A 27745-nucleotide genomic window follows, 5' to 3' on the forward strand; every position below is an offset into this window, starting at 1 on the left:
TTTGTTATAAAAACATGCCTGCACTACAGGACACATGTGGTGAGAAAAAATCAGGTACCTCTAGGACTATCTATATTACATTCCCATGCATTAGTTTTAGTTTCAGGTCATTATTAAATGTGTTTAGGTGTTAAAATCAAAAATGATTAATCATGCATTATTATAACCACAGGTAAAAAAAATAATAATTACTGGTATATATGAAACCATAAGAACTAACAATCTGGAATGTGACACACTGCTCAGATCTTTTATTTAAAGAAATGTCACATTAACAACCAGAACACAAGGACATTCAGGTAACTTGTTTCATCTTTGTCAAAAAAATATGGGAGAGAAGGAGGGGAACCGATTAGCCGTTACAGAACTATAAAAAAATAATAATAATCACTTTCGCTGACAGGTTTAGCATTGCCTTCTAATGTGGTTCCATGGTCGAGATAAAGAATACTGGAATCACTGGTGTATGCATTGATAGGAAATGATATCATCATCATCATATCAAATGGTAAAAACCAGCTAAATATGGGTAAATACAAGAGAAAATAAATGTGATGAACTTCACCGCAGCCCTGAGTCGAGCATTTCTGTGTCCCTCCAGTTGCAAAATCAAAGGCACTCACACCGACGAAAAAAACCCTTTTCCATTGATTACATGATCAACTCAGCAGCTGTTTTCATCAGCAAGACTCGTGTTTTTAAATATGCAATGTTATGCATCAAACTCCCTGTTGAACAGTTTTATGCACGAGACTGTAAACTCAAAGAGACAGTTCACCCAAAAATATCATTCACTTTGTACCAAAAGCCACTTTCTTTATTCTGCAAAACACAAAAGGAAATTTCAGACAGAATGAAACCTTCAGTCATCATCACTCATTTTCAGGGAGTGAGCAGAGTACAGACATTTACATTTTGGCTGAACTGTCCCTTTAAATCAAGATTGCATGGGTTAAGTTTGATATATTTGCCTTGACATATTCCAACTGTTGATGTTTGCCTCATTTATGCTCAAATCTGATCTAGTCCACGCACAAAAAAACTAAGATTCTGTCACATTTACTCATCCTCATGTTGTTTCGAACCTGTATGACTGAACTACAACAGATGATGTTTTGCAGAATGGGGTCCAAACACAGAGACATTTTTCAAATGTTTTTCTTTTGTGTTCCACAGATAAAAGAGAAATTCATACAGGTTTGGAACAGCATGAGGTGAGTAAATGATGACAGAATCTTAATTTTGGGTGGACTACCCCTTTAATGACATGTAACTGACATTGTGATGAGAATACTAAGGAAATGCCTGAATACGGAGTGTTCTGAATCCTGTCACATGACCTGGGCTTTCAATATTGCACTGAAACATTGTGAAACTCAAATATTCCTGATGTACATCCCCCCCAACCTTAGCACATGTTGTCTAAATTTGAACATTCACATCAATTGTGACGTACTGTAACTCCACAACTGGAGCAAAATCGACTTTATCTTGCATGCACAATCTCAGTCCTTCTCTTCCCCTCGTCTGCTCACATGATTTCAATTGCGATTTTTTTATCCTCTCCAAAATTAAGGTGAGCACAATCAGAAAATAAAAACCATTTTACTCCAGTTTTAATATGGGTTGATTTGTTGTAGTGTTATATTTAATTTTCTATATTTAAACATTCTCACACACACACGCGCGCGCGCGCAAAACCAGACAGAGACGCTCAAAGCTTCCTGCTCTCAGGTTTGAGAAAGTCACATGATCAATCGGCGGGAGGCGTATCCTACAAAACTCCAGAGACTTGCATCCTGCTGCTCATTTTCTGTTTGTTTTATTCTATTTGTTCTCAGCGTAATAGAATGCAATCCTATTGGTTGAGGAAGAGGAGCAGGACGTAAACACTGTGTGGTCGTCGAAACAGCATCAAAATGCCTCAAACAAAATTCTTTGCGTGTTCCTTCTATATTCAGTAGTTCCATAATGCTTTAAGTATTTTGTTTTCTATATATCCAAATATGAAATATTATACATGGTAGCTCCTTGATTTTTCTCCTTGTACATCCAAGTAAGTGGTATTGTGTGTACGTAGTATTTGTCACGTTGCATTGTATTTATTTTGCGTTTTTTTTTTGTTCAGGTCCATCACGCTCAGTGAACGAGCCATGCCTCCTGTAGCCACAACCCCACACAGCGCCTCATAGTGGTGTGGAGCAGGGGCAGGGCGGAGTTTACAGGTTGACTGACAGCTTGACTTTCTATGGTGTCTCCCAGAGGCTCCTCCTTCTGTCAGAGTATGACGCAGCAGCGGCAGAGACGCTGGCCTCCTCCGTGGACTGATGGAGGGGGTGTGACCGGGGCGAAGTAAGCGTGGACTTTGATCTCAGGAAGGTGAGCCTACAGGAGAAACAACCGCAGAATCAGCCACAATGCAGAATATGACATAGATCAAGCAATTTTTCTCTACAAAGTGAAAAAAAAAAACTACAGCCAATCAGAACGTTTGATGAAATGCTATGTGGACCAATGAGAGCTTTGTTTGGGTGGGGCTATTGACAAAAATTGAAGCCAAATGACCATAATGCCCTATTGCTTGTGACGCTCAAATTTAATACAGATTTGAATTGCAAGTCACACTGACATGTGTACAGTAAAACACACATTGGATTTGATCAAACAATTTTTTAAGCTACAGCCTGTTGCTTTACACAGCATACCACGAACATTTGTTTAATTGTACAGAGACTCGAGTTGCTGTAGGCAGAATTGGCTCTAAATGACACAACATTACACACAATTTTAAAGTTGTACCACACAGGAATCAAACCCACAATCTCAGGGTCAGGTGCCTGTCACTCATCTCGTTGCGCCACTGGGAAGACGCGTGTTCACACAGATGCCGAAGTTCTATAGTTCAATAACCAAAATGAAGAATTTGCACATAAATGCACTGCATTTTGTATTCAGATGAGATCATTCTTAGAAAGGCACTATGTCTGGACCGGAAGCAACTTCTGCACCATTTCTGGCCACAGTACCTCTTGCGGACTGGGCACGTTCGGGGCCTGTGGCTTAGCAGAGTGCGCCACTCAATTCGCGCACATTCATCAGGTTGCTGAGAAGAGCTTTCAGTGTGAGAATGAGCACACAAAAGCATTACTTAGCATGTTAACCAGATTAGCATGTTAAGCTAAGTTAATGCTAATGTAGCTTATAGTTAACCTGAATGCTGATAAGCCTTAGGGAAGCCTTAGAAAGAATGGCAACTGGTTAGCATGCTAACCAATTAGCATGCTCAGCTAATCAACGTAAGACAAAAACACAGGCAAGGTTAGCTTCGGAGAGGTATTTCTCAGGAACGGTAGTGAATATCAAAAATCCGTTCAGTCATTTTTATGCAGCTTGGTCCAAAATTCATCTGATCAGATTTTGAACAAAATTAGACAAAATTTGTAGGAAGAATAGCATTTTTCATTTACATCGGAGGCGGACAGGCAAATTGATGGAAAATTAAAAATAAGATATCACCAGAAGATATTGGCATAAACCAAGGAACAATGACACAGAGAAATCCAATTTTGAACAATGTTTTCAAGTTGTTTTCCTTCAGGAAATGCTGATGATGATACCAACCCAATTTTGTGCTGATAGGTCAAATTGTTTAAAAGATATAGCAATTTACGACAAATTTCAAAATGGCGGCACGATGGTTCATCCGATCCTGGCAAAATCGGTATCTATGTATTCAGCATGACACAAGGAATCCATATCATGATTTTCTGACAAAAGTTATTAGCAAAAATAGCAATTTTTCAGATCTCATGACCCGTAGGTGGCGCTCTTCCAAACTTTGGCATGGACCCTTAGAACATGGTGTTGATTAGGTCTACCGAATTTAATTTTGATTGTCCCGAAACTTTGGCCGAGATGCAGCCTCTAAACCAATTTTGGGTCGACATTGTTAAGTTCGCGACATCATAATGTGCGGCTCTGTGCAAAGAATCATCAATGCACATTTTTATATAAGAATTTGAAAGAGTAGCGAAAAAACGAAATATGTACTTTTCAAAATGGCCACTACTGTAATGGGTGGAGTTTTAATGCAAGATGTTGAATGTAATCAGCATGATGAGAGTAATCGGGTGCACTCAGTTTAATTTTGCTAGATGAAAAGGTTCAAAAATTATAACAGTTTAAAATGTGAAACTGGTGGTGGCGCTATAGAGTTGGTCCTAGAGACCCCAAAGTTGGTCAGATTACTATTTATTATCATCACTACAAGTGTGCCAATTTTCATCACTTTCCTACATATGGTTAATTTATAGTCTACCTCTGTATTAAATATCCTCAGGCTGATTTACTAGAAAAGCACAAATAAGTGCAAAACAAATATCAGCAAACCCGATTGTCAATCTATCCTCTGGTCTATAGTGAGAATAATGCGTCCTGTATGAAACCCAAAACCTCTCCAGTGTTTGACGCTGACCAGTCGCCATGATTGCTATTTGACACAAATTGCTGTCCAGTTTACCCCTAATGACACTGTAACCAAGGACAAATTCATTCAGGCCCATGTTTGACATGTTTGTTAAGAGATGCTACAGATGTGAAATTGGGGAAAATAGAAAGAAAAAGTTTGTTTGTGATTGATCATTGCTCAGGCACTCAAGCCCATCTCTAGCATTGACACACTTGTACTTGTGTCACTGGCACTGCAAACTGACACTGCACATTTGAATTCTGCAAATTAATAATTTTAGTCTGTACATGGTTGTTGTAGTTAAGACTATGTGTGGGAGTTGTGACATATCTAGCCATTGTTTTTGACCGACCCGGATTCGTTTGATGCCTGCGCGGGAGACCTGCTGGCAGTCGTAGAGCTCGATGCGTTCCAGACGCTGGCAACTCTTGAGATGTTCCAGTGTGATGTCTGTGATCAAGGGGCAGTTGTCCAACTCCACGACCTGCAGACGCTCCTGACCACACACACTGCTGCTCAGATGTCTGATCCCGTCATCTGTTATCAACTCACAGTGTGACAGGCTCTAGAAAAACACACACACACACACACACACACACACACACACACACACACACACACACACACACACACACAAGTGAGCAGGCGAAAACAAATGTGCTCTATAATTCCTTTACAGAAAGCCATAAATAACAAGCATGGAAGCAATACTCCCACACACTCTCTCTCAAACACTGCTTGGCACTCACCAGCGCCTGCAGGCGAGGGCAGTGGATTGAGAGCTGGACCAGGGTGTTATCAGTCACCTGAATGGGACGTACAGACACAGAACATTAATCTTAGCATGCCGACTAACCAGGATAAACTGCTGCAAGGAAACAGACAAAGCAGTAAAAAGAAAAACCTCAGGATTTCTTTGAAACTGCACAAGTTAAACTATAATAAATTAAAACACAAGGATAAACCGCATTTCTTTTAAATCAGTCGACGACAAACCATACATTCTATATGCATCACATTTGAGTGCAACATTTTTATGCTTTTTATATACACTACTGTTCAAATATTTAGGGTCATTCTTTTAAAGAATTTAATACTTTTATTCATCATGGATGCATTAAATAATGTTATAATAAAATAATTATATTTGAAATAAATTCTGTTCTTTTGAACTGTCCATTAAATCAAAGAATACAACACGGTTTCCATATGTTTTTCCAATGTTTTTAACATTGATAATAATCAGAATCAAATAACAATAATGCATTTTATTTATATTGCGCTTTTCTTATACCCAAAGCGCTACAAGTACAGTACAAAAGTAGATGTTTCTTGAGAAGCAAATCATCATATCATCATAGAATGATTTCTGAAGGATCATGTGAAGACTGGAGTAATGATGCTGAAAATTCAGCTTTGCCATAAAGGGAATAAATTACATTTTAACACATACTGAAATAGAAAACAGTTTTTAAACTATAATAATATTAATATATTTTAATCAAATATTTGTAACTATATAGCACATTATATAATATAATACCAGCAAAAATATATATATTTTAGTGTTTCACAAAAGTGAAACTTGCCCATGACAACTAGGCCATATACAACAGCTTTTCTGAATTATGGATTTAATATAAACTCACCAAAATACATTCCTCTAAATCCATCTTCTCCATTTCATGACAGTTCTAAAACAGAAGGAATCGTTTGTTTAAGAATCCCGTCATCAGCTCGAAGCATGCTCTCTGAATCCATGCGTTCATGTTTTGGGGTGTTTGTGTGATTACTCACTCTGGCAAGAACAGTAAAACCAGCATCAGTCACATGTGAGCAGCGAGCAGCCTCCAGGATCCTGAGGAAAACACAAGCAATGAGAATGAATGACTCTGTGTGTGTGTGGGTGTGTGTGTGCGTACAGATGAAGAAAGCTTTACTTGAGCCGTTGGCAGTTGAGGCCGAGGGCAGTCAGAGAAGCGTCTGTGATGTTGCTGCATCCAGACACACAGACCATCTGCAGTTTGTGACAACCCCGGCACAAACTCACAAAGCCGTCATCTGTGATTTGCTGCAAGATGGATAAACCGTGTTAGGGTTCGAATGTGTATTGTGCTTCTTTTTTTTTTTTTTTTAGATGCAATAATGAACTCCTGTATTGTAACAACAAGTCTTACGGTGCATGATTGCATGTTGATTGTCATGAGCTCAGGACAGTGCTTTTGAAGGTGCTTCAGTGCAGCATCATCAAGCTGAAATTACATATTTAAAGTCACCATGAAATCAAAACTGACCATTCTTGTTTTTTTATTTATTATACGTGATTTTATCTGTGCACATCTTTTTTTTTAGTATTCATGTGCCTCATAATCTTTCATCACAATTACTTCCCCTCCCTCTTGCAGCGACATCTCTTCTCTTCTCTGATGATGTGTTTACTGGCGCGAGGGCGGGGCAACCTGTCACTCAAATGAGATCCACCAATAGAAAACCACAACCATCTGATCAATTCCCCATGGACAAAAATCAAGTTCCACCCTGCATTTTTTCCAGTGTTTCACTCGGATATATAATCACAATCGGGAAGAAATGTCCATTTCATGCCGACTTTAACAATCGTAATGTGTTTTGTGTTTTTATACGTGTACCTGTGTGCAACCTCTCAGAAAGAGAGCTCTGAGAGCTGTGCAGCCCCGGCTGAGAGCCTCGATGCCATCGCTCATGATCTGATCACACCAGGACAGGTTCAGATTCTCCAACATACGACAGCCCTCACTAGAAGACAGAAAGAGCAAATGAAGAGGGTGTGAAGCAACAAAAATATTAAAAAAATAACTCAAAAACCACTGCACTATCCAAACCTAAACACAAAGAAACCAAATTGTACACAACCGTTCAAAAGTTTGAGGTCGCTAAGACTCTTTCTCTTTCTTTCTGACAGTAAAGACGTTTGTAATGTTACTCAAAATGTATATTTCAAATTGATCCTCAAAAGAAATGTATCATGGTTTCCACAAAAATATTAAGCAGCACAACAATATTGATAATTATAAAGAAAAAACATTTGAGCAGCAAATCAGCATATTAGAATGATTTCTGAAAGATTTCGCTTTACATCACAGGAATAAATTACATTTTAAAATATACAGAAATGGATAGTTATTTTAAATTGTAATAATATTTCAATTTTTTTAATCAAATTAATGCAGCCTTGGTGAGTATAAAAGACTTCTTTCAAAAACATTTTTAAAAAATCGTACCATCCCAAAACTTTTGAACGGTAGTGTAGTAATTTAAAAGACAAATAAACTTTTGAACAGCTAACCAATAGAACAAAAAATAATAATAATTCAACAGAAAATACAATAAATAAATAAAAAAGCATTTTTAAAATTTTCAGGTGATAATAAACCCTGTTGAGGATCAATAAACCATCCAAATTAATAATATAATAAATAGAAGCATTATTTTATTTTCAAAATATGTTTTCTGCATTTCAAACCATACCATGTGCTGTTAAAGCTGTGGGAATATAAACAGCAATTTTCTGAAATGTCTAACAATGAGTTAGTCCTTAGTCACTGTTTAAACTTTCCCTCTCTGAATTTCCTGTTCCACCGGCTCATACAGTGTAATCTACTGCAACTGTGGAAAAGATTCATTAAAGAAAGGTGACAGAGGTGACAGACTTTACAATCATTAACAAAGTCATCCTCTTGACACAATGAAATCCAATCTGAGCTGTAATTGAACACTTCCTGGTTTAGTTTTAAAGACTCCATAATGTCAAGTGTTAGCTTTGAGGTCATCTATATGCCAGTGTATTCCTAAAACATTTTGCAGACACAGGAGTTTGAGTGTCTTTCACTCATGGCAAAAGCAATCAGAAATACTGATGACCTATTTTGCGCTTATGTTTTCATGGCTTAATGATCAAAACAAAACAAATCACCCAGGTTAAATTTTGGCCCCCTAGTCCTTATAACTTCCCCCCACCTTAAGGCCTTAAGTGCATGATTGGTGATGGACACGCAGGAGGTCAGGTCAAGGTGACGGAGTTTGGAGCAGAACTTGCTAAGGCTGATGCAGGTGGAGTCCGTGATCTTGGTACAGCCGTTGAGGTTCAGGTGTTCAATGTTGCGACAGTTCTGAGCAAAAGTCCTGTCAAATCAAATTAAACCTCTCATGTTAAACTGAAAAGCTAAACACTAAAAAAAATGTGGTAAACATCACCATGGACAGTGCAAAACAACAAATGATCCTTACACCGTTTCCGAAGCAGCCGCAATACGACAGGTTTCCAGCGACACGCCGTTTGTCATAGAGAAAGCTAAACGGCTGCGCAATCCAATCAGCTGTTCCAAGATATTTGATATATCATGTCAAATTGAGAATGAGATTTCATAGTGCGCAGGGCTTAATAGTGGGCCAATAATTTCATAGTGATTTTAATGGAATAAATGTATAATTAATAATATATATTATATAATAAATGAGTGATTAATTCAAATAATTTTTATTTCATAGTGGGCGGGGCGACCCCTATTCAATGTAAAATAGAAACCACTAAAATTCAACAAAACACCCAATCGCTCTTCGACATATCAGCCAGTGAGAACAAAAACTGATGTACTGAGATTGATCAAGTAAAGCCTTTATGTATAATGCATTATTCATAATGTATGTTATAATGCATATCTGTTCATAAATAAATGCACCCAAAGTCAAAGTCCATTATAATATTTGCAGATTCCGCGTTAATTCTGAAATTGGTGGTTTGTCCTGTGTTTTGATGCATTATAGTGTAACAATAAATAGAAGTATTATAATGTATTATGACGGAGGTTACAATTATTCATGAGATCTTACATGCATTATAAAGTGCATTACAAGGCATAATTAATGCATTAAAATACTTGTATGATGCATACATATAAAGGCTTTAAGTAAAGTGTTACCGAAATAACTTTTATCGCTTGCTACTTTGAGTTGCTGAAATGCACCCAAGCGCTATTTTATAGTTTGATTGGACAGGTTCATTAACTGCATGAACTGTGCAATCCTTCATTTAATTAACAAAAACTTCAGTGGCTCACTTCATGGAGGCATCTCCCACACTGAGGCAACCCCGAAGACTGAGCTGTCTCAAAAAACCTCCACATCGCTTCGAGATGTTCTCCACCACACGTCCCTGAGAGAGAGAGAGAGAGAGAGAGAGAGAGAGAGAGAGAGAGAGAGAGAGAGAGAGAGAGCTCAGCCACAGAGGATCAGGGATGACGTTACAGTCTATGGATTCAGTAGAAAAGCCTACTGACCCAGTGTTAATCCCACACACACACACACACACACACACAACGCCCACAGACGGACAATTTCCAGCACATGGAAACATATTACAGATGAAATTCTGGCACATACAAAGCAAAAACCAATAACACACAAGATTGTCTCTGCAAACACAAACCAAAACGTTTAGTTTTCACATGCTTTTTCACCTCAATATCCGTCTGAAAGTTGAAGAGATCAATCTTCTGCCAGTTGCTTCCATCTAAAGCGAGAACATTCCAAGCCTGTTGATCCACAGAGAAAAGCAGGAAGCATTGTTAGCAAAATACCTCAATTCTAGACAGTTTTGTTTCGTTTGAACTAAACAAACAGTTGAACATACCTTGGAGACTTGAGCACACCTGCACAATGTAACTACATCCAGGTAGGAGAAAATCCTGAAATTAAGAGAGATTTTTTTTTTACTTGTTCATTAATGTCTGGCCACTTCCTGTAATGCTTTGGCAGTACGTACAATACGTAAAATATGTCAAGCAATCTAAATTTTATAGATAGATAGATAGATAGATAGATAGATAGATAGATAGAATGACAGAGAGATAGATAAATAAAGAGAATGATAGACAGACGATAGATAGATAGATAGATAGATAGATAGATAGATAGATAGATATAATGACAGATAGATAGATAGATAGATATAATGACAGATAGATAGATAGATAGATAGATAGATAGATAGATAGATAGATAGATAGATAGATATAATGACAGACAGATAGATAGATAGATAGATAGATAGATAGATAGATAGATAGATAGATAGATAGATAAACTTATTACAATATAATTGACATCTATTGCAATAAAAGTCATTCGTTTTGATTGTCTCACCTGAGCAGAAGCTCTTTGGGAAGTTTTTTGTTAATAAGGGCCTCATCACTGTTTGAGAACACCTGGACAACATGAAATGAAGCAGAAGCATTATATAAGCTCATACAGGACCAGTTATGCTCATGCACAATCAATATGCTCAAAGCTGGTTCAGACGCGCCTCGCCCTGGTGCAATTCAATGCTTAACACTTGCACAAGGAGGACAAATAACATCAGTGAGCGTCTTAGATAACACACTGCTGCTTTGTGAGATCTTTTCAAACCAATCAGCTTGATCTAAACTCCCAGAACAGCAGCCAACTCGAACGTTAAACGGATTCATGCGCAACGCCCGTAGCTGACACGGTCAGCTGGTGCCGTTGTGTTAGAACGGGATTACCCTTGACGAACAAAAGCCTTAACACGGCACGTAAAAATAGAGACCTGCTCGGTCCAAAACACACACACACACACACACACACACACACACACACACACACACACACACACACAGTACCCTTGCAGACACACACGCGCGGGCACGCACGCACTCAGCCACTCACGCGCGCGCGCGCCCACCAACACAAACATACGCTTAAACACACTGTCATCGCTCAGACAGCCTGCCACCGCCCGTTTTTGTTTCCTCGGACAAACTATAACAGTTCAACAGCCACGTCCACGGTTCGCTCGATATGAGTTACCTCAAATCTGCCCTTGGTGATGCCGTTCATGTCTGTTGCAGTGTCAATAATAAAGACAGTCCTCGGCGAGCGCTGCGCACAGCGACGTTTGCGCGTTTTGTCAACTCTGGCGATCAAACTATCGTGAGACAGACGCGCAGCTGTAACGTGTGGCCTTCTAGCCGTTCGTGTTCGCGCTGGTAACCGGAGAAATCCCGGGCTGGCCGCCGTCCGTGAACCATCACACAGCCAAAATAACAATAATAACATGGACGGAGCAGACTGCTGCTCTAACATCACTTCCGCCTCCCGAGCTGCCTCTCTGACTACATTTCCGCTCGAGTGCAAATTCCTGCCTGAAGTGAGTGCTGCTTAATCTTTAAACCACGCCAATAATATGCAAGAACTGTCTGGGAAATAAGCTTGAAGAATAATCCCTTTTATTAGCACTGGAGCTGAGACGCGCTCGTGCGCTCTAGGGGTTCAAAACAGTGGCTGCCGTGACGTCACTTTTGCGGGAAAAACACGCGTGGTGGGTTTGTTTTGATAATGATGTGAGGTCGAATAGGTGTGTCGTGGTTAATACACAAGTGGAAGTGTAGGGAATGGAGAATTTGCATATTATTCATACAGATAGTTCCGTCATTGACAATATTTTTGCATTTAATCTTGAGTTATCTTTTATCTTACCAACACACATAAATCAAAGTAAAAAAAAAATCCACATTTAAAGGGATAGTTCACTAAAAAAATTAAGTATTGTCATCATTTACTCACCCTCATGTTTCCAAACCTGTATGAGTTTCTTTCTTCTGTTGAACACAAAAGAAGATATTATGGACCCCATTGACTTCCATAGTTTTTTTTTTTTTCTACTATAGAAGTCAATGGGGTCCATAATATCTTCTTTTGTGTTCAACAGAAGAAAGAAACTTATACATGTTTGGAACAACATGAGGGTGAGTAAATTATGAAAAAAATTTTTTTTAATTGTATTTACGTATTTAAATGTAAAACTTTTTTTTTTAACGCCCTGGTTTATACGTTCTATGAACAACATCAGATGTTAAACTGAAACCAGTTACCTGAGATTGTTAAACATTAAATTCAGCCTCAGCTTTTTCAGTTTGACATTTGATTAGTTTATAGACAGATTCCTGTCTGTGTTTACACAAGTTTGTCCATCTTCAGCAATGCAGTAGGTCAAAGATTATTTGAGTCAGAGGTCTAAATGAAATTGTAATGCATAATTTTGTCAGAATAAAATACAACTGAGTAAAAGTACAGGTTCAGTAATACTTCAGTGAGGTGAAAAATCTAAAAAAAAAGAATGAATTATACATTTTCTACAGCCATGCACTAGCTGTTCTTAACAGAGTCTGGTTGTTATAAAATGCTAATTTCTGTGCATGAATATGTTTATTATTATGAGTCTGAATGTGTTTCTGTACTGCACTATTCCTGCATGACAACAGCAGAGGGCGAGAGCGAGCCGTGTTGCCGGTGAGTTTTGATCTTGCATGCTTTTCATTGTAAATGGTCTTAAATATTTTCCAGTCATAGTCATTATTCAGTTATCAGAACATGACGTGTTCAGCAGGCCAGACGATACTAAAGAATCAGATTAAAACACTGTCACGCTTGCCAGTCTGCGGTTACAGAACTATTTCTAAAGAGTTTGGGCTCTTCCAAAGCTGATCGTGTCCAAATGGAAGATATTTAACACTACTGCTACTCTAGGTGTGGTCATCCAACAGAAGCCACGATGAGCACGATGTATTCCAGAAGGTTGCAGAGAAGCCCAGAGTAATCTCAGAGTCTACAGGCCTCTCTTGCATTGGCTAAGGTTAGTGTCCACCATCAGGGACTGAACCATAATGGTGTGCAATGGCAGGACAACAAGAGGGAAGCCAAGAACATTTGCCAAAGGCCATGTGAATGAGCCAGAAGACTATGAAAAGAATGTTTTGTCAAAATGAGTCCGAAATAGAACTCAATGGCTTAAATGTGAAGTGTTAAATTTGACTTAGAAGAACCTCCCAGCGAACAGGGAACTTCTTTCTCAGGACTTTGGCTATCGTTCTGGAAAGGTTCTCTTGAAGTTATGAACAAACATGCTTCCAGTAACATTAATAGAATGGTCCAATTCCATTGAAATGAACATCACATGTTTTTTATGTAAACCAATAAAATTGTATAATATGAGTAATGCCTGGTCACTAATTCGTCCCTGATCCACTAATGAAGATGTACCCATAACTTAATCTGATTGAGCTTCAAGCGTCACAAAAGACCGATTAGACAGGACTATTAAGGCACTTTTTACCTGAATTATGCAAATGTATATTCAATTTGCACCTTATATAATCAGGTCTGAAGGGGTTAATCGTTTTCTCAAAACATAAGCACAAAAACGTTATTTATACATCATTCATGGAATGTTTTTTTCTCTCTCCTAATCTACTTATTTCAAAACATTCCAAAGTAACGTTCGCATAATGTTTGCAAAATGACAAAATGGCCCTCAATGTTTTCTCTAACGTTTGCATAAACAAGAGATGGACTGGTTTTTCAGAAAGAACATTTTTGTAACTTAATAGGATCATTATCAGAACGTATTTCTGTTCACTGCTGTATAGTGGTGCTTTCTTGACCATCATTGTTGAAGCTGATCATTTTGCAAAATATACAATGTTTTGTGTTTTATTTAACTTTTTTCTAATCTAATAAATCTAATAAAGGACTGATTTCAGTGTAGGTCAAATTTCTGCAGGTTCACGGTTTTATATGTGTGTGCCGGCTTTAAGCTGTGATTGTTTGGCTAAAGCCTTGACTAAATAATAAGGTAAGGAATTTAGGATCACACACAGCTCTGTTATTGAAAGAAATAACATTAGAAGCTGTTCAGCCTGCGCTGACCACAATCCTGCCATTTACTCACTAAAAAAACAAACATACTTGCTAATTCACACTCACTATCTCTTTTTCCAGCATAAAAGCCTTTACAAATTGAATGAATGTGAGTGGGAGTGTGTGTGTGTTTGTGGGTGGTGGTGGGCGAAAACACCCATTATGCTTTCACGTCACATATTGCCCAACAGCAGCTTCATCAAAGTTAATGTGTCCTGAGGTTGGCCCCAAGAATTTAGGACACAGGCACAGTTGGTTTTGTCCTGCTCGTTCTGAACTGACTTGCAGCCAGGCGCGCTATGGTGACAAGACGCACCGAAATGAAGGGTCCGGTCCTAGTAGAAGAAAAAACGCATTACACGGTGGCAAACTTTCCTCTGTGCCAATGAAGCGCAGACTCCCCACGGCACTGGAACAGTCCCAGTGCTTAGAGCCTCTGTTCTCATGCGGTACTGCACAGGTTCTGAGTCATGACGTATTTACTGACAACGCCGTGCGAGTTTTCGCACGAGCGCACCAGCAGCGCGGTAATGTACTTCATGGTCAGATAAACCTCGCCTTGCGTCTCTGTCACTGCGTCTATTAGTTCTTTTCTCTCGCCTATCGGAATCATCGCGCCTGTCCGCTTGGAGTGCGCAATTCAATTGGGATTTTTTTCACCTTTCCTGTCAGATTTGGGAAAAGTTTTACCGTTTTCCATCAGCTCTGTTCAGCCTGTGAGAATGAGGCGAGCCTGTCACCGAGAGCTCGCGCTCCTGCTCCTGCTGGGACACCTGGTTTACCTGACGCGCGCGCAAGGTGGGTTTCTCTTGATGATCTGGTAATAGGGTCATTTGTTGCACGCGCCTCTGCAATACGCATTTAAGCGAGGTAATGAATGGACGCATGCGTGTGTGCAGCTTCCAAAAGGTTAGACAGTGGTGTGAGTGTTATATTTGTCTTTGGTGTGTGTTTAGATGCATGTTTGTGTGTGAAAGGGAGGGAAAAGCTTAAATTAGCTAAAGCCGCAACTAATTCCTCTAAATAACAATTTAGTCTAGGTCAGTGACGTGACGCACGTTGTTTTTGTGTTCGTTCTGTTAAGTTGTTTAAAATACTTTAAAAATTCAGATTGACCTGATTAAATGCAAGTTATTTTTCCAATGCAGTTTAGAAACATCTAGATTTTGTCTGGGGGCCCATTCAAAGGCTGACATTTTTTGAAAAAATTAAATGTTAATAAGTATTATTTATTCAAATAATCACGTAAGCATTCGTTTGTTATTTATATATATATATATATATATATATATATATATATATATATATATATATATATATATATATATATATATATAAGTCAGCCAAATTCAAAGTCAGTTTGGCCTGTCCAACATGCAAGAAGATTTTTTCATGTGACAAAAACAAAAACAAAAAAAAACAAATCAGATACACTGTAAAAAAAAAAAAAAAAAAAAGTTGGTTTAACTTAAAAAAGTAAGTTACCTTGTTGCCTTAAAATTTTGAGTTCATTGAAATTAAAAATGTGAGTTAATACAATGAAGAAGAATGGTTTAATAAACAGAAACTCAAAATAGTTTTCACACATTAGTTATCGAAGTTGATTTGACAAAAGATAAAAAGTTGTGATAACACATTTTTACAGCTTGTATCTGTGTTTTTTAAGAAAAATTCTCAATTTTTAATGAAAAATTTAGTTCAGGTCAAATGTAATAAACGTAAGAAAACTTGATATTTATGACTCCAAATTCATGATGTTTCTCAAAAAATAAAAAGTAAGTGTTCACGCTGCCTTAAAATTGTAGGATCACTCAACTTGAAGTGTGAATTTGTACTAAGTGATAACTTGGATATTTGAGTTGACTCAACTTAAAATTTGAAGTCAGCATGAATACTTACTTTTTTAAGTTGAAACAACTATTTTTTTTACAGTGTATTTATATACACAATCCTAACACAAAAGAAAGCCTCCATCCTGCTTTGTCCCATTGTTTTGGAGTGACCGTAATATTTGTAGTGTATGTTTCAAATTTGTTTCCCCTTTTCTCACACAATATTCATGTTTGATGTTTGAAGAGTTAAAATCCTTTAACTAAAGATCTAATTCCCTTAATGAATTTCATGTTCATCCACCACAAACCCCTGATATCTTCACATCAGCATAACAGACTCATCAATATGACACTAATGAATTTGTAACAAACGATTGATAGATGACAGGTTGTTTGTGGTTGGGTTAGATTGATTAGTCAGACTTCTGAACATGACTCAGAATGGATTTACCTCACTGACACCAACATGTTAACCGTAACTCTTCAAATGGATGTGATGATGTTAACTTTTGTGTATTTATGGAGGAATGAGATACTTGAATGCTTCTAAAAAAAAAAAACGCTGCACGGTTGGTGATGTGATCATATAACCTCAGTTTAATTTTTATAGCACAACTCACAGACACTGAATCAGAGGCTGTGGAAGTTCAGAGAGTTTACACAGGAACTGACTCACTCGAGCTGCTATTTTATTTCCTCTGTGTGAAACTGTCACACTAATGATGTAATGAAGTTTCCTTATGAGAGATTTGTTAGGATTTGCTTGTTTACATCATGTGTATATGTGTGTACAATATAGTCAGGTTGGGTCTTGTGATAAAATATGTGGATTTTTGTGTAATAAGCGGTTCAAAAGGGTTTTTTTGCAGCAGTGCAACCATTTTTTGGTTTCCCAGAGAGGCTTTTAGCGAACAGTTTAACCAATTTTTCTTAATGTTTAGAATATTTTAATAATCTAAAGAACCTTTTTCTACAATCTTTTGTTCATTGTTAAGATTCCACGGATGTTTCAAGATTCTTCATGGAATCAATGACGAAAAAAAAAAAGCATTATTTTTTATTTTTTGTTGCCAAAAGTGATGTCTGACCTATAGGAAAGTTTAAAACTTCACCCATTATTCAAAATGTGTCAAATATTAATAACTGAATATGTTGTAGTCAATGTATGGGTCAATGTATATATTTTTTTTAAACTTTTTCCTTTTGAAAAAAAAACAAAAAAAAACGCCACAACAACATACAAACACATCTAAACAAAACAGAACAATCGTTTGGTCACTCATACATTCTTACATAAAACAAAATTGATGAAAGTATATATGTCAGATGATACATTGGTCAATAAACATTTCATGAAGTCGTAAACACAATCCATTTTTCCCAATACTGCAAATACTTATCCATCTGTAGGTTTAAAGCGAAAGTCATCCTCTCCATATTTTGGACACTGCTCATAATGTCCAGCCATTCAGCCTTTGTTGGGGGTTCAAATTGTAGGCACTTTTGTGTTACAGCTTTCTTGCTGGCTGCTAATAATATCTTTAAAATGTACTTGTCTTTCATCATCATATGAGCTGCTAAGTTGCCCAGGTAAATTGTAGAAAATGAGCAGTCAATTCCATCACCGAAAATAAAATGTATTACTTGTATTATCTCCTGCCAATATGACTGAATGGCTGGGCAGCTCCAGAATGCATGAAATTGAATCGAACTTTTATAGGGTAATTAAAAACAGATATGCCCTCCGGAGTCCGGACATCACTTTTGGCCACTACCGGTACTATATATGGTTTCATTTTTAAATGGATTTCAGATCCTCTTCATGTTTACAGCATTTCTTTAACCCTCAGTTAGTATAGCTTTACACTGCCACAATGACCAAAACAATATATCTTCCCTCACTTGACCCTATTCATGTCGTATCCTGCTCTTTAAAATCACCTTTTGACATACAAAGTTCTTTGGTGGTGTAATTCATGCCATTCATACCTCCTTTGCTCTGGTTATATCCTTGAATTCTCTAAATGTCTCGATGTCCTTCTCATTACCCCTGTTTGAGGTAACGTATCCTCAAATGTGCATTCTGAGTATAACACACTTTTTAAACTGTTTCTTTGTACCAGACTCTCCGTTAGGACGTGTATTCTTACTGGAGTTGGATAGTTTTTCCAGAGCTGGACAGGAGGACGGGTTCGAGGCGGCGACGCACGCCTGCATCGCTCACGGGGCCCGGGTGGCTTCGGGGGCCGACCTGCAGCACGCAGTGTTGGATTGTGCTTTCTCAGCCTGCTCGCGTGGTTGGCTCTCCGGACCGAGCGTGGGGTAAGAACATTAATCATCTAAGGACCAGAGCTTATGCTGTATAGGTCAGAGTGCTGCATTGTTGGGGGTAATGCATTATTACGTCAGTTACGTAATCAGATTACTTTTTTCAAGTACTAGTAAAGTAACACTCTTTTCGGACTAAATATATCTGAGTTACTTTTTCAAATGAGTAACGCAAGGTAGTTTTCCCATTTGTTTACTGACAGATCTCCTGACCCCATGTTGAGAGAAATCTGTGTGCATGTGTGAACATGATGGATATTGTAGTTCTAGCCTATAGACAAAGACACATTCAGTCTTCCTGGAAATCAATAACAGTGAATTGCAAATACAGAATATTACGTTAACCTGCAATAATTAAATGTGTTAAGTAATACAATTGAGATGTGTATATAATCTGAAAGCTGAGTAAATAAGCTTTCCATTGATGTGTGGTTTGTTAGGATAGGACAATATTTGGCCAATCGCCTAAATCGCCTTTAATGTTGTGCATTTATGTTCTCGATTGTGCTGCATTCACTCACAAAAATACATGTTTATATATATTTATGGTAGGAAATATCTTCATGGAACATGATTTTTAGTTAATATCCTAATGATTTTTGGCATAAAAGAAAAATCGATAATTTTGACCCATACAATATAACACTGGAAGTATCGTTCATTTGAATGAATGATTGGACGTTTATATTTTTTTGACTGAGTGGAATTTGCTGATGGTCCCTTTAGAAAATGCGGCGAAACAAATATACCCGTGCGACTTCTGGTTTTGTGATCCAGGGTCACAAATATACTTTATGCACTTAATTTCACTTTATTAGCCAATGTCTTTGCTGCTGACCTTTCAATGATCCAATTTAAACATACTAAGCAAAAATGACTAAAAATCACATTTGTGTTTATTTTTATTGCTCAAGTAAAAGAGTTGGGCTGCGTCTGAAATCTCATTCTCTCTTGAGTAGGTACTCATTTTGAATAAGTAATTACTTCACGACAGCTAAAAAAGTATGTGCTATATAGTATGAGTGTGTGGGTGGACGTACTACATTCGTCATGTTGTCACTGTCATGTGACCTACGGCGTCAGTTGCGTCGCTTCACTGTCATTCACAAATCCTCTCCCGTGGCCTCATGGGATAGTAAAGTGTCAATCATATGCACACTTCAGAATCTCACCGGAAGTAGCTCATCCGGGTACTTTTTGCCGACTCTTTTATGAGTACTGTGAATTCGGACATCTTTTGTGACACACTGTTTTTTGGCTGCTATATAGTAGGGACGTATATACGATTTCAGACGCAGCCTGTAACTTTCTTCTCATTCGTCCTACTCTTCTGCGATCCAGAATGGCAGCAAAGCTGAAAGGTTTATTAGAGCTGTGACATCTACTGTAGACGCATACATGTGCTTTTCCTTCAGCTTGAGGCTTATTCATTTCACTTTTGGTGTGAAAGAGCCTTTACATTTGGCCAAAAACAGAACTTTTATGTTTGTTATTATAAAAACAAAGCAAGCAAGGCAAGCCAAGGTGAGAAAAAGTAACACAAAAGTAACGTAAAACATTACTTTTTTTAGGGAGTAATGCAATATTATAATCTTTTTATTTTTTAAGTATTTCACAAACTTTGAATGGGCATTGTGCTTTTTTTAGGCATGATAATGAGAGACGTTGCTTGCGTATATATGTGTGTTTTTGTGTGTGATTGCAAGACAGAGAGAATCCTACCTGTGAATTCAGCCAGAACATTCCCATTTACACCTCAGGCCTGAGAGAAATGGACCTGCGCTGCGGAGAGGGAACATATCAGCACCTTTCATGTGTTCATTTTCTCTGCTGCTCCATTGCTGAGCTGTATTGCTCTACCACTGAGCACAAATCCCAAAATAATTATCACTTTGAAAATGTGGTCCAAAACGATTTTTTTTTTAATGAAACATATACAGTTGCCTCAAAAAGTATATGGACACCTAAGCAAAACATATCAAACAGATTGGCAACCGCCAAGTATTTTTATGTATTACATTATATATTGTTAAAATAGATTATAATTTGAAAATTTGGTTTGGTGTTATATTTTTTTATAATATTAAATTTTATTTATTCTTTATTCTTAAATATGGTCACATTCCAATCATTTGGAGCAGTAAAAACCAAAAGCAGAACGAGCATAAACAGTTTTCTTCCTAGGGATATTTAAAAGGATGTGATTAGATGATCTGGTTGAATGATCATCTAATCATCTAATCACTTTATTAGCATTAGACATTGGCTAATAAAGTGAGATTAAAGGTGATTAGATGAATGATCAAAATGAGGTTGCAGCAACTCTTGAAGATATTTGGGTAACAAATGACTTTATAAATAAAAATACACCAGTGTATTTCCCATCTAATATGTAATGACGTCCAATTTAAAAGGGAATATGGTTGACAGATGCGTTCTGTAATGTTCATTAGTAATCAGTCTAAGAGCTGCATGATATAACACATCACCATAGTCAAATAACGGTAAAATAGTGGTATATAGTAGATATTTCTTGGCTGACATAGTGAATGTAGATCTATATTGATATAAGAAACTAAATTTAACTTTCTTCTGAAGATTGATTATGATCAGTTAAAGTTAAAGAGCTATTCCAAGATTTTTGTATGAAGATACCACTTCAAGTTTTGCCCCATTAGGGATGTAATCTGTAATGTTTCTTCTCTCTGAAACAGATTATCTTCATTTTTGTGTTATTCAAGACTACATTTAAATCATTCAAATCTTCTTGAATATTATTAAAACTATACCCTAATCCTATCTTCATAAAATGATGGTCCTATAGAGAAAATAAAGGTATCATCCGCGTATAGGTGAATATAGGTTTTCTCACTACAGATAGCCTGGGAAACACTATTAATATAAACTTAAAACAGGGTTGAAGCCAACACAGAGCCTTGAGGAACCCCTTTGTTAATAGTTAAAGGCTCAGATAGTTGTTGTTTATTCTTTACATGTTGGGATCTACTAAATAGATAATTAGAGAACCAAGATAAAGGTACGCCAATACCAGGTAATCTGGATAACAGAATAGAGTGATCAACTGTATCAAAAGCTTTATCCATTTATAATAATTGATCCAAGAGTTGTTAAAGGGACACGCCGACTTTTTGGGACTTTATCTTATTCACCGTATCCCCCAGAGTTAGATAAGTCCATACATACCCTTCTCATCTCCGTGCGTGCCGTAACTCTGTCTGACGCACCCACCGCTAGCCTAGCTTAGCACAAAGACTAGAGGTAAACGGCTCCAGCTAGCATACTGCTCCCAATAAGTGACAAAATAACACTACTTGGGCGGACTGATTTGCTTACAAATCACAACATGTAAATAGGAAAATGTTGGCATTATTTTGTCACTTATTGGGAGCAGTATGCTAGCTGGAGCCGTTTACCTCCAGTCTTTGTGCTAAGCTAGGCTAGCGGTGGGTGCGTCAGACAGAGTTACGGCACGCAAGGAACCACTGGCAAAGTTCAAATTGATTTGGAATCGAGTTAGATAACATTTTTGTGCATTGATGATAATCCTTTACAATCCAACCACCTTTTGATGATCATACTTGATTATTATCAATGTTGAAAACAGTTGTGCTGCTTCATATTTTTGTGAAAACATCTTTTGAGAAATAGATAGTTCAAAAAAACAAAATAAATGTGTATATATTGTGTGTGTGTGTGTGTGTGTATAAATCTAACTATACTAAGTTTAATTTTTGCTTACAAGAAAACAATGGCTTAGGCTGAAGAAAAACAAGCTTAATTCAAGACATATTATTTGTTCTAAGCTTTACACGTCTTTCTAATAGGTCTGGACTAGTGTTGTCACGATACTAGAATTTCTAACTTCGATACGATACCTTGAAAAATATCGATATTCGATACCATTTTCGATACCACAGAGAAAAAAACTGCCACAATATTAAGGGGGTATTTTTTATTTATTTAAAGCTAAATATAAGTCTAGAACATGACAATGAGGTATATTTTACATGAACAAAAATGTCCTGAGTTCTATCTGTTAATATTTTTTAATTGGACCAGGGCTAACCTGACCCGTTGTATTTTTATAACCTACTGTTATCAAAGATTAAAATATAGCCTAGTAATAAAAAAGCACGTAACAGTATCAAATTGGAGGATAGAGTGTCAGTAATTTATAATAATAAGATTAAACATTAAATTTTCAGTTAAAGGCATTTCATTATTGAATTCAGAGATGCCATTGTCTAGCTGTTTAGTTTAATTAATATCTGTGTAATCAAATTGATGATAATCGCTAATGAAGGCAAATTGCAGAATTAAATAATAATTTTCTAAATAAAGTTAAATAGGCACAAGTTAATTTACATTTGACCACAGTTAAAATATTTACTTGTCTAAGATTCCTCAGTCAGATGTTAACTTTAAGAATTACGGTGAAAAAACGAGACAATACTCATATCAACAACAATACTAGCCCATCTTGGTTAATGTTTCAGAAAAGTTAAAATGAGAAGAGTTACAGTGTTTCCTTTAGGATTTTTTTAGCAGTGGGGAAAGGTCTGTCCAAACAACAAACACCCCTGATGCTGAGCGTAGCCTATGCTTGCTAAATGGTAGCCCTGGAGCCTGTTCCTTAAGTCTGTTTTCACCTATAAAATAATTTAAAAAAATGAGTGATGTGAGGGACTATAGGCCCTATGCACAGCTTCACTACTTCCTGAACTTAAGCAGGGACCTTTGTTTCCTGTCTGCCAGGATTGGCCAAACTGATTAATCCAGGTGTGTCTGATTATTGTTGTTGGTCAGACACACCTGGATTAATCAGTTTGGCCAATCCTGGCAGACAGGAAACAAAGGTCCCTGCTTAAGTTCAGGAAGTAAGTAGTGAAACTGTGCATAGGGCCTATTGATTGTCAAACAATCTTTTGGGTGCCCGCAGCCCGCTCGCAGTGTGAAGCGCGTGTCTACGCTCTGACATACCCGCTCGCAGTGTGAAGCGCGTGTCCGCGCTATTCTCCGACATGCCCGCTCGCGGTGTGTTTTTACGCGTGTCCGCGCTATTCTACGACATGCCCGCTCGCGGTGTGTTTTTACGCGTGTCCGCGCTATTCTACGACATGCCCGCTCGCGGTGTTCTTTATCAATCAACCAAAGCCGGTCGCGGGGGCGCCGCCCTCGCCATCTTTCCATTCACTTCACTTTTGCTATTTAACCAGAGCGAATGAGACGAGTGCGTCACGTGTGGTGTTTGTCAACGCGCCTTTGGAGAGTGAAAGTGAAAGTGACCGCTCGGCTAGTATCGATACTTCGGGAAATTAGTATTGGTACCGTTCAGATATTTCAGTATCGATATTTATCGAAATATCGATATTTTTGACAACACTAGTCTGGACTACAAAATTCAGAGCATTCTATTGTTATCACGTATGAATTTATGCATGTTTGAGGCCTTTGTTGAATATCACTTGCATCTGTGTGTGAGTTTCGGCAAAAGGAGTGGCCTTCCCTTCAGAACAACCTATAGATTTCACATGGATTTTTTGGATGTGACGCATACATTTCACGTAAACGACATACACATGGATATCTCCTTGCGATCTAACCTCAAGACAATCTACCTCAGTTCAGCCGAGTCTTCATCACTAAACTTTGGCACAGGGTGTTTCCTAGTAACTTAACACTGTCCCAAGAGAGTCTCGTAAGGACTGAAGCAGTCTGGTTGTGGTTTGCGCCTCCCTCGGCACTCGCTCAGACATACCCACATGCTCATAATTCTGATTAAGACTTCACAGCTGAGTGTTAAAAGGTGAGGTAAGCAACTTACTTCCCTCACAAACATTTGGAGGAATGTCTCTAAAAGAATCGGGACAAAACACAGACATTCTTGGCTGTAGATAATATGCCCAGTGTATTCAGAAACCTTGACTGAACTCTTAGAAATAAGGTTCTTGACTCAATTTTAAAGGGCCATTTATGCCAAAAACTAGGTTATATAAGGAGAAATGTCTTAAATTATTGCAATACCTTCATGTTTAACATGTTATTTAATTTTTTTTATTGTAATAAAGTTTGTTTATGAGCTGTTTAATTCATAAAAGATTAATTTAAGTTAAAAATTAATTAAAACAAAATGAATTAATTAAATTGCTATTATGCTATTTTAAAGGTTCCTAATTTTGTTTTGGAGTTTCCTACAATAGGTTTACATGCATCCAAGGTCAAAAACACTTTACTTTTCTCATAATATACATTGCACATCACCTCATTTTTTCTCAAAGAGTCTGAAAACAGTTCGTTCAAAGATTCAGTCTCTCTAAACCCCGCCTTTCTGAGAGCCTGCTCTGCTCTGATTGGTCAGACGGCCCAGTCTGTTGTGATTGGTCGACCGCTTACAGTGTGTGTCGGAAACGAAACGCATATCTGAATTTCAGCTCCGTAAGCTTCCTCAGCAGTTGATACACACAGTGATACGAATGATGGCTACGGATGAGTGGATTTGCTAACTTTTCAAGTCTCAGCTACAACTGCAGTGTTTGAGGGCGGGGCAAAGTAGACGTTATTCACGGGCAGCCAATTAATACTGGCATTATGCAAATTTGTTACATTGTTGCGTAGGTTTGCGCAGGAAGTGGGACTCGTTTCATTCAGTTCAGAAGAATCGATTGTTTCTTTTGGGAGAAAATAACTTTAATTGTCATGCAAAACTCTGGAGACCTTTTACATTCACAAACAACTATATTACACACTGCACGAAAGGTAATATCCAAGAAAAAAGAAATAAAACATAATAGGAGCGCTTTAAATCAATAAAATGATCCCATGACGGGAACCCATAAGGTTCTTGATAAAATGGATGTGACCTATATTGTAAAATGACCATAAATGCAAATGCGACATTCTAGTTTCACGAATATAACAGTCTTTCTGCTTGAAATTTTCATGTTTAATGTGAATTTTCATAAGCAACTTATGAGTGAAAATTGTTTCAAAGTTAATCCTACCGTTTTTTTTGTTTTGTTTTTCAGTGCATGTAATGCAGGGATTTTCCAACTTTTTAATGCCAAGTACCTCCAAATATTATGAGTCTCTCGTGGCTTATTGCTTTTTTTAATCACTTTTTTGACAGACATTCAGAAAATGTTGGGAGACAAAAGCTTTGAAAACATGCGCACATGATAGAAAACAGACCTGTGATGTAAAATTTATACAAACACTGGAGACATTAGCAATGTGACTGGGATATACTGCATAAGGTGTGTGTGTGTTTGTGTATGCAAGTTGAAATGTGCATGAGCTGCATATGTAAGCAGAACAGTGACATCATGTCTGTTGCCTTTATAAGGGAGAGGACCATTTTTTTAAATAAATAATTTGACTAATTCACTTCCAACTTGGCAACGTGTGATTTCAGGACCACAGTGTGCAGCGGCGTCCCGGGGACGTTGAGGCCAGTCGACGTTCAGCTGGAGAATCTGACCGCCGGCACGGAGAGACTGGGCGTGTTCTGTGTGAAAGATAGCGGTCAGTCTTAAATCACTGAAACTGGAGAAGGGGGCTGTGTTTTTTAACTTATGAGGGAATATGTCACGTAGCACAATTTCTCTGGCCTGTTTCATATACTGCATGTGAAAGAACCAGAACAATAGCATGTGAGTATGGGGTTTTCAAACTTTTTATGACAAGGACCCCAAATGTGATGATCCTCTTGAGAGAGACTTCTTTCATAAAAAAAAAAAAAAAAAGCGATAATACACCACCGGTCAAAAGTTTTAGACCGGATTTTTAATGTTTTTAAAAGAAGTCTCTTCTGCTCACCAAGGCTGCATTTATTTGATTAAAAAATAGAGTAAAAAGTAATATTATTAAATATTTGTACAATTCAAAATAACTGTATTCTATTTCAATAATTTTTTTAATGCCATTTATTTCTTTGATGGCTTTCAGCATCATTACTCCAGTCTTCAGTGTCACATGATGCTTCATAAATCATTCTAATATGATGATTTCCTGCTCAAGAAACATTTCTGATTATTATCAATGTTGAAAACAGTTGTGTACAATTTTTTTACAGGATTATTTGATTAATAGAAAGTTCAAAAGAACAGCAGATGAATCAGAAAGATTAGTTTTTTTTAAAAGAAATTAAAAACTTTTTTTCAGCAAGGATGCATTAAATTGATCAAAAGTGACAGTAAAGACATTTATAATATTACAAAAGCTTTCTTTTTTTTAAACATAAATTCTATATTGTTTGAAAAAACTAAATAAATAAAGGTACGAAACTAAATCTGACTTAATCCAGGTCATTTTAGCACTTAATAGATAGTTAGTTTACAGACAAACTACAGTAACTGTTTTATAATTTATGACTGTTATGATTATATTTTTCAATATAGTGACCCTGAAATGACTTTTTCTGTATCTACTCTTCCTGAATGCACTATTTTCTGTATCTAGCTGCAGTTGCACAAACACACATCATGTGAGCCTGATAATTCCGTGTGCAGTGTCAAACAGGCCTTATACATAATTCATCATTTTCACTTTATGAACTCTTCTCCTTTATGTCTGACCCTGTTCCACTTCCCGTTCTTCCATCAGATGCTCCATGTGGGCAGCCACCGTCATTCCCACACTCACATCTGCAGGGGAAAACTGGGCTGGATCTGGGCGATGAAGTCCTGTACGCCTGTGACCCAGGACACACACTGCCCGGTGGCGAAACGGCCTTCAGTCTGCTTTGTGACAGCTGTGGAGAATGGTACGGCCTGGTGCAGCACTGCGTCAAAGGTGAGCCGCAAACTCATTGGTGAGATTTACGAACTAAGGCCGTGTGTCCACCAACGCTCTGCTGAAAACGCCTAGCTGTGGGCGCTGGAGAGCGTTTTGGCAGTTGAGGCCATAGATATACATAATAAAGGCTAGATGTCTCGTCCGCGCTGCTGGCCAATGGAGGTCGACGTCCGCACCTGGTGGCCATCTTGCCACAGTCAGCTCGCTCACTCGTAACATTGTGTTTTAATGGTGCATGTACTTTTTAAATAACCATAACTTGCTCAATTTTCTACTGATTTTCAAACTGGTTGGTTTGTTATAAACGTCAGAGATGTAGTTATGACACTGCATACTTATGAATAATTATAATATCATATATTTCAACATGTTCAAGCATCCAGAATTATAGCCACGTTAATAACGTTTGTAAGAAACCAAACCGTTTGTAAATCCGTCAAGATTTCAGCGAGATAAGAGTATTTGTGTTCGTGCAGATCACTCACCTTTATGATGTTGTTAGAGACTCCGCCGTAAGACATCTAGCCTTTATTATGTATATCTATGGTTG

At 37.6% G+C, this 27745-nt stretch overlaps 2 protein-coding genes across 3 annotated transcripts in view; one reads left to right on the forward strand and one right to left on the reverse strand.

Moving 5' to 3' along the window:
* Positions 1-1458: 1458 nt before the first annotated feature.
* Positions 1459-11831, reverse strand: fbxl2 (F-box and leucine-rich repeat protein 2). 2 transcript variants are annotated; one of them, XM_079590305.1, is made up of 14 exons: positions 11333-11831; positions 10649-10710; positions 10137-10191; positions 9964-10038; positions 9565-9659; positions 8465-8629; positions 7117-7243; positions 6646-6720; positions 6409-6539; positions 6266-6326; positions 6118-6162; positions 5218-5274; positions 4821-5033; positions 1459-2385 (listed from the first exon to the last, which is right to left on the reverse strand). In XM_079590305.1, the coding sequence occupies exons 1-14, from the start codon at positions 11606-11608 to the stop codon at positions 2278-2280; spliced, it is 1545 nt and encodes a 514-aa protein (XP_079446431.1). In that variant the 5' UTR covers positions 11609-11831; the 3' UTR covers positions 1459-2277. The 2 variants fall into 2 exon arrangements, with proteins under 2 accessions (XP_079446431.1, XP_079446430.1); XM_079590304.1 differs by lacking the exon at positions 1459-2385 and having other exon boundaries at positions 4560-5033; positions 11333-11725.
* A 3098-nt stretch (positions 11832-14929) lies between these two features.
* susd5 (sushi domain containing 5) overlaps positions 14930-27745 on the forward strand; it is a gene marked incomplete at its 3' end in the record, with an annotated part of 14927 nt that continues 2111 nt past the window's right edge. Inside the window, exons 1-4 of the mRNA XM_079590937.1 lie at positions 14930-15019; positions 18177-18375; positions 25814-25923; positions 27004-27192. Of these exons, the coding sequence (XP_079447063.1) occupies positions 14944-15019; positions 18177-18375; positions 25814-25923; positions 27004-27192 (574 nt within the window). The 5' untranslated portion in view covers positions 14930-14943. The remainder of the gene's footprint in view (positions 15020-18176; positions 18376-25813; positions 25924-27003; positions 27193-27745) is intronic.

The sequence above is a fragment of the Phoxinus phoxinus genome (assembly GCF_949152265.1).
Source record: "Phoxinus phoxinus genome assembly, chromosome: 19".
NCBI lineage: Eukaryota > Metazoa > Chordata > Actinopteri > Cypriniformes > Leuciscidae > Phoxinus > Phoxinus phoxinus.

Coding starts and splice junctions, on each gene's coding strand:
- fbxl2 (XM_079590304.1), bottom strand. CDS start 11,608: ATGTTAGAGCAGCAGTCTGCTCCGTCCATGTTATTATTGTTATTTTGG. Junction 6,721..7,116: donor TTCTGAGAGGTTGCACACAG/GTACACGTATAA, acceptor ATGTAATTTCAG/CTTGATGATGCTGCACTGAA. Junction 6,163..6,265: donor GTTTTACTGTTCTTGCCAGA/GTGAGTAATCAC, acceptor CTTCTGTTTTAG/AACTGTCATGAAATGGAGAA.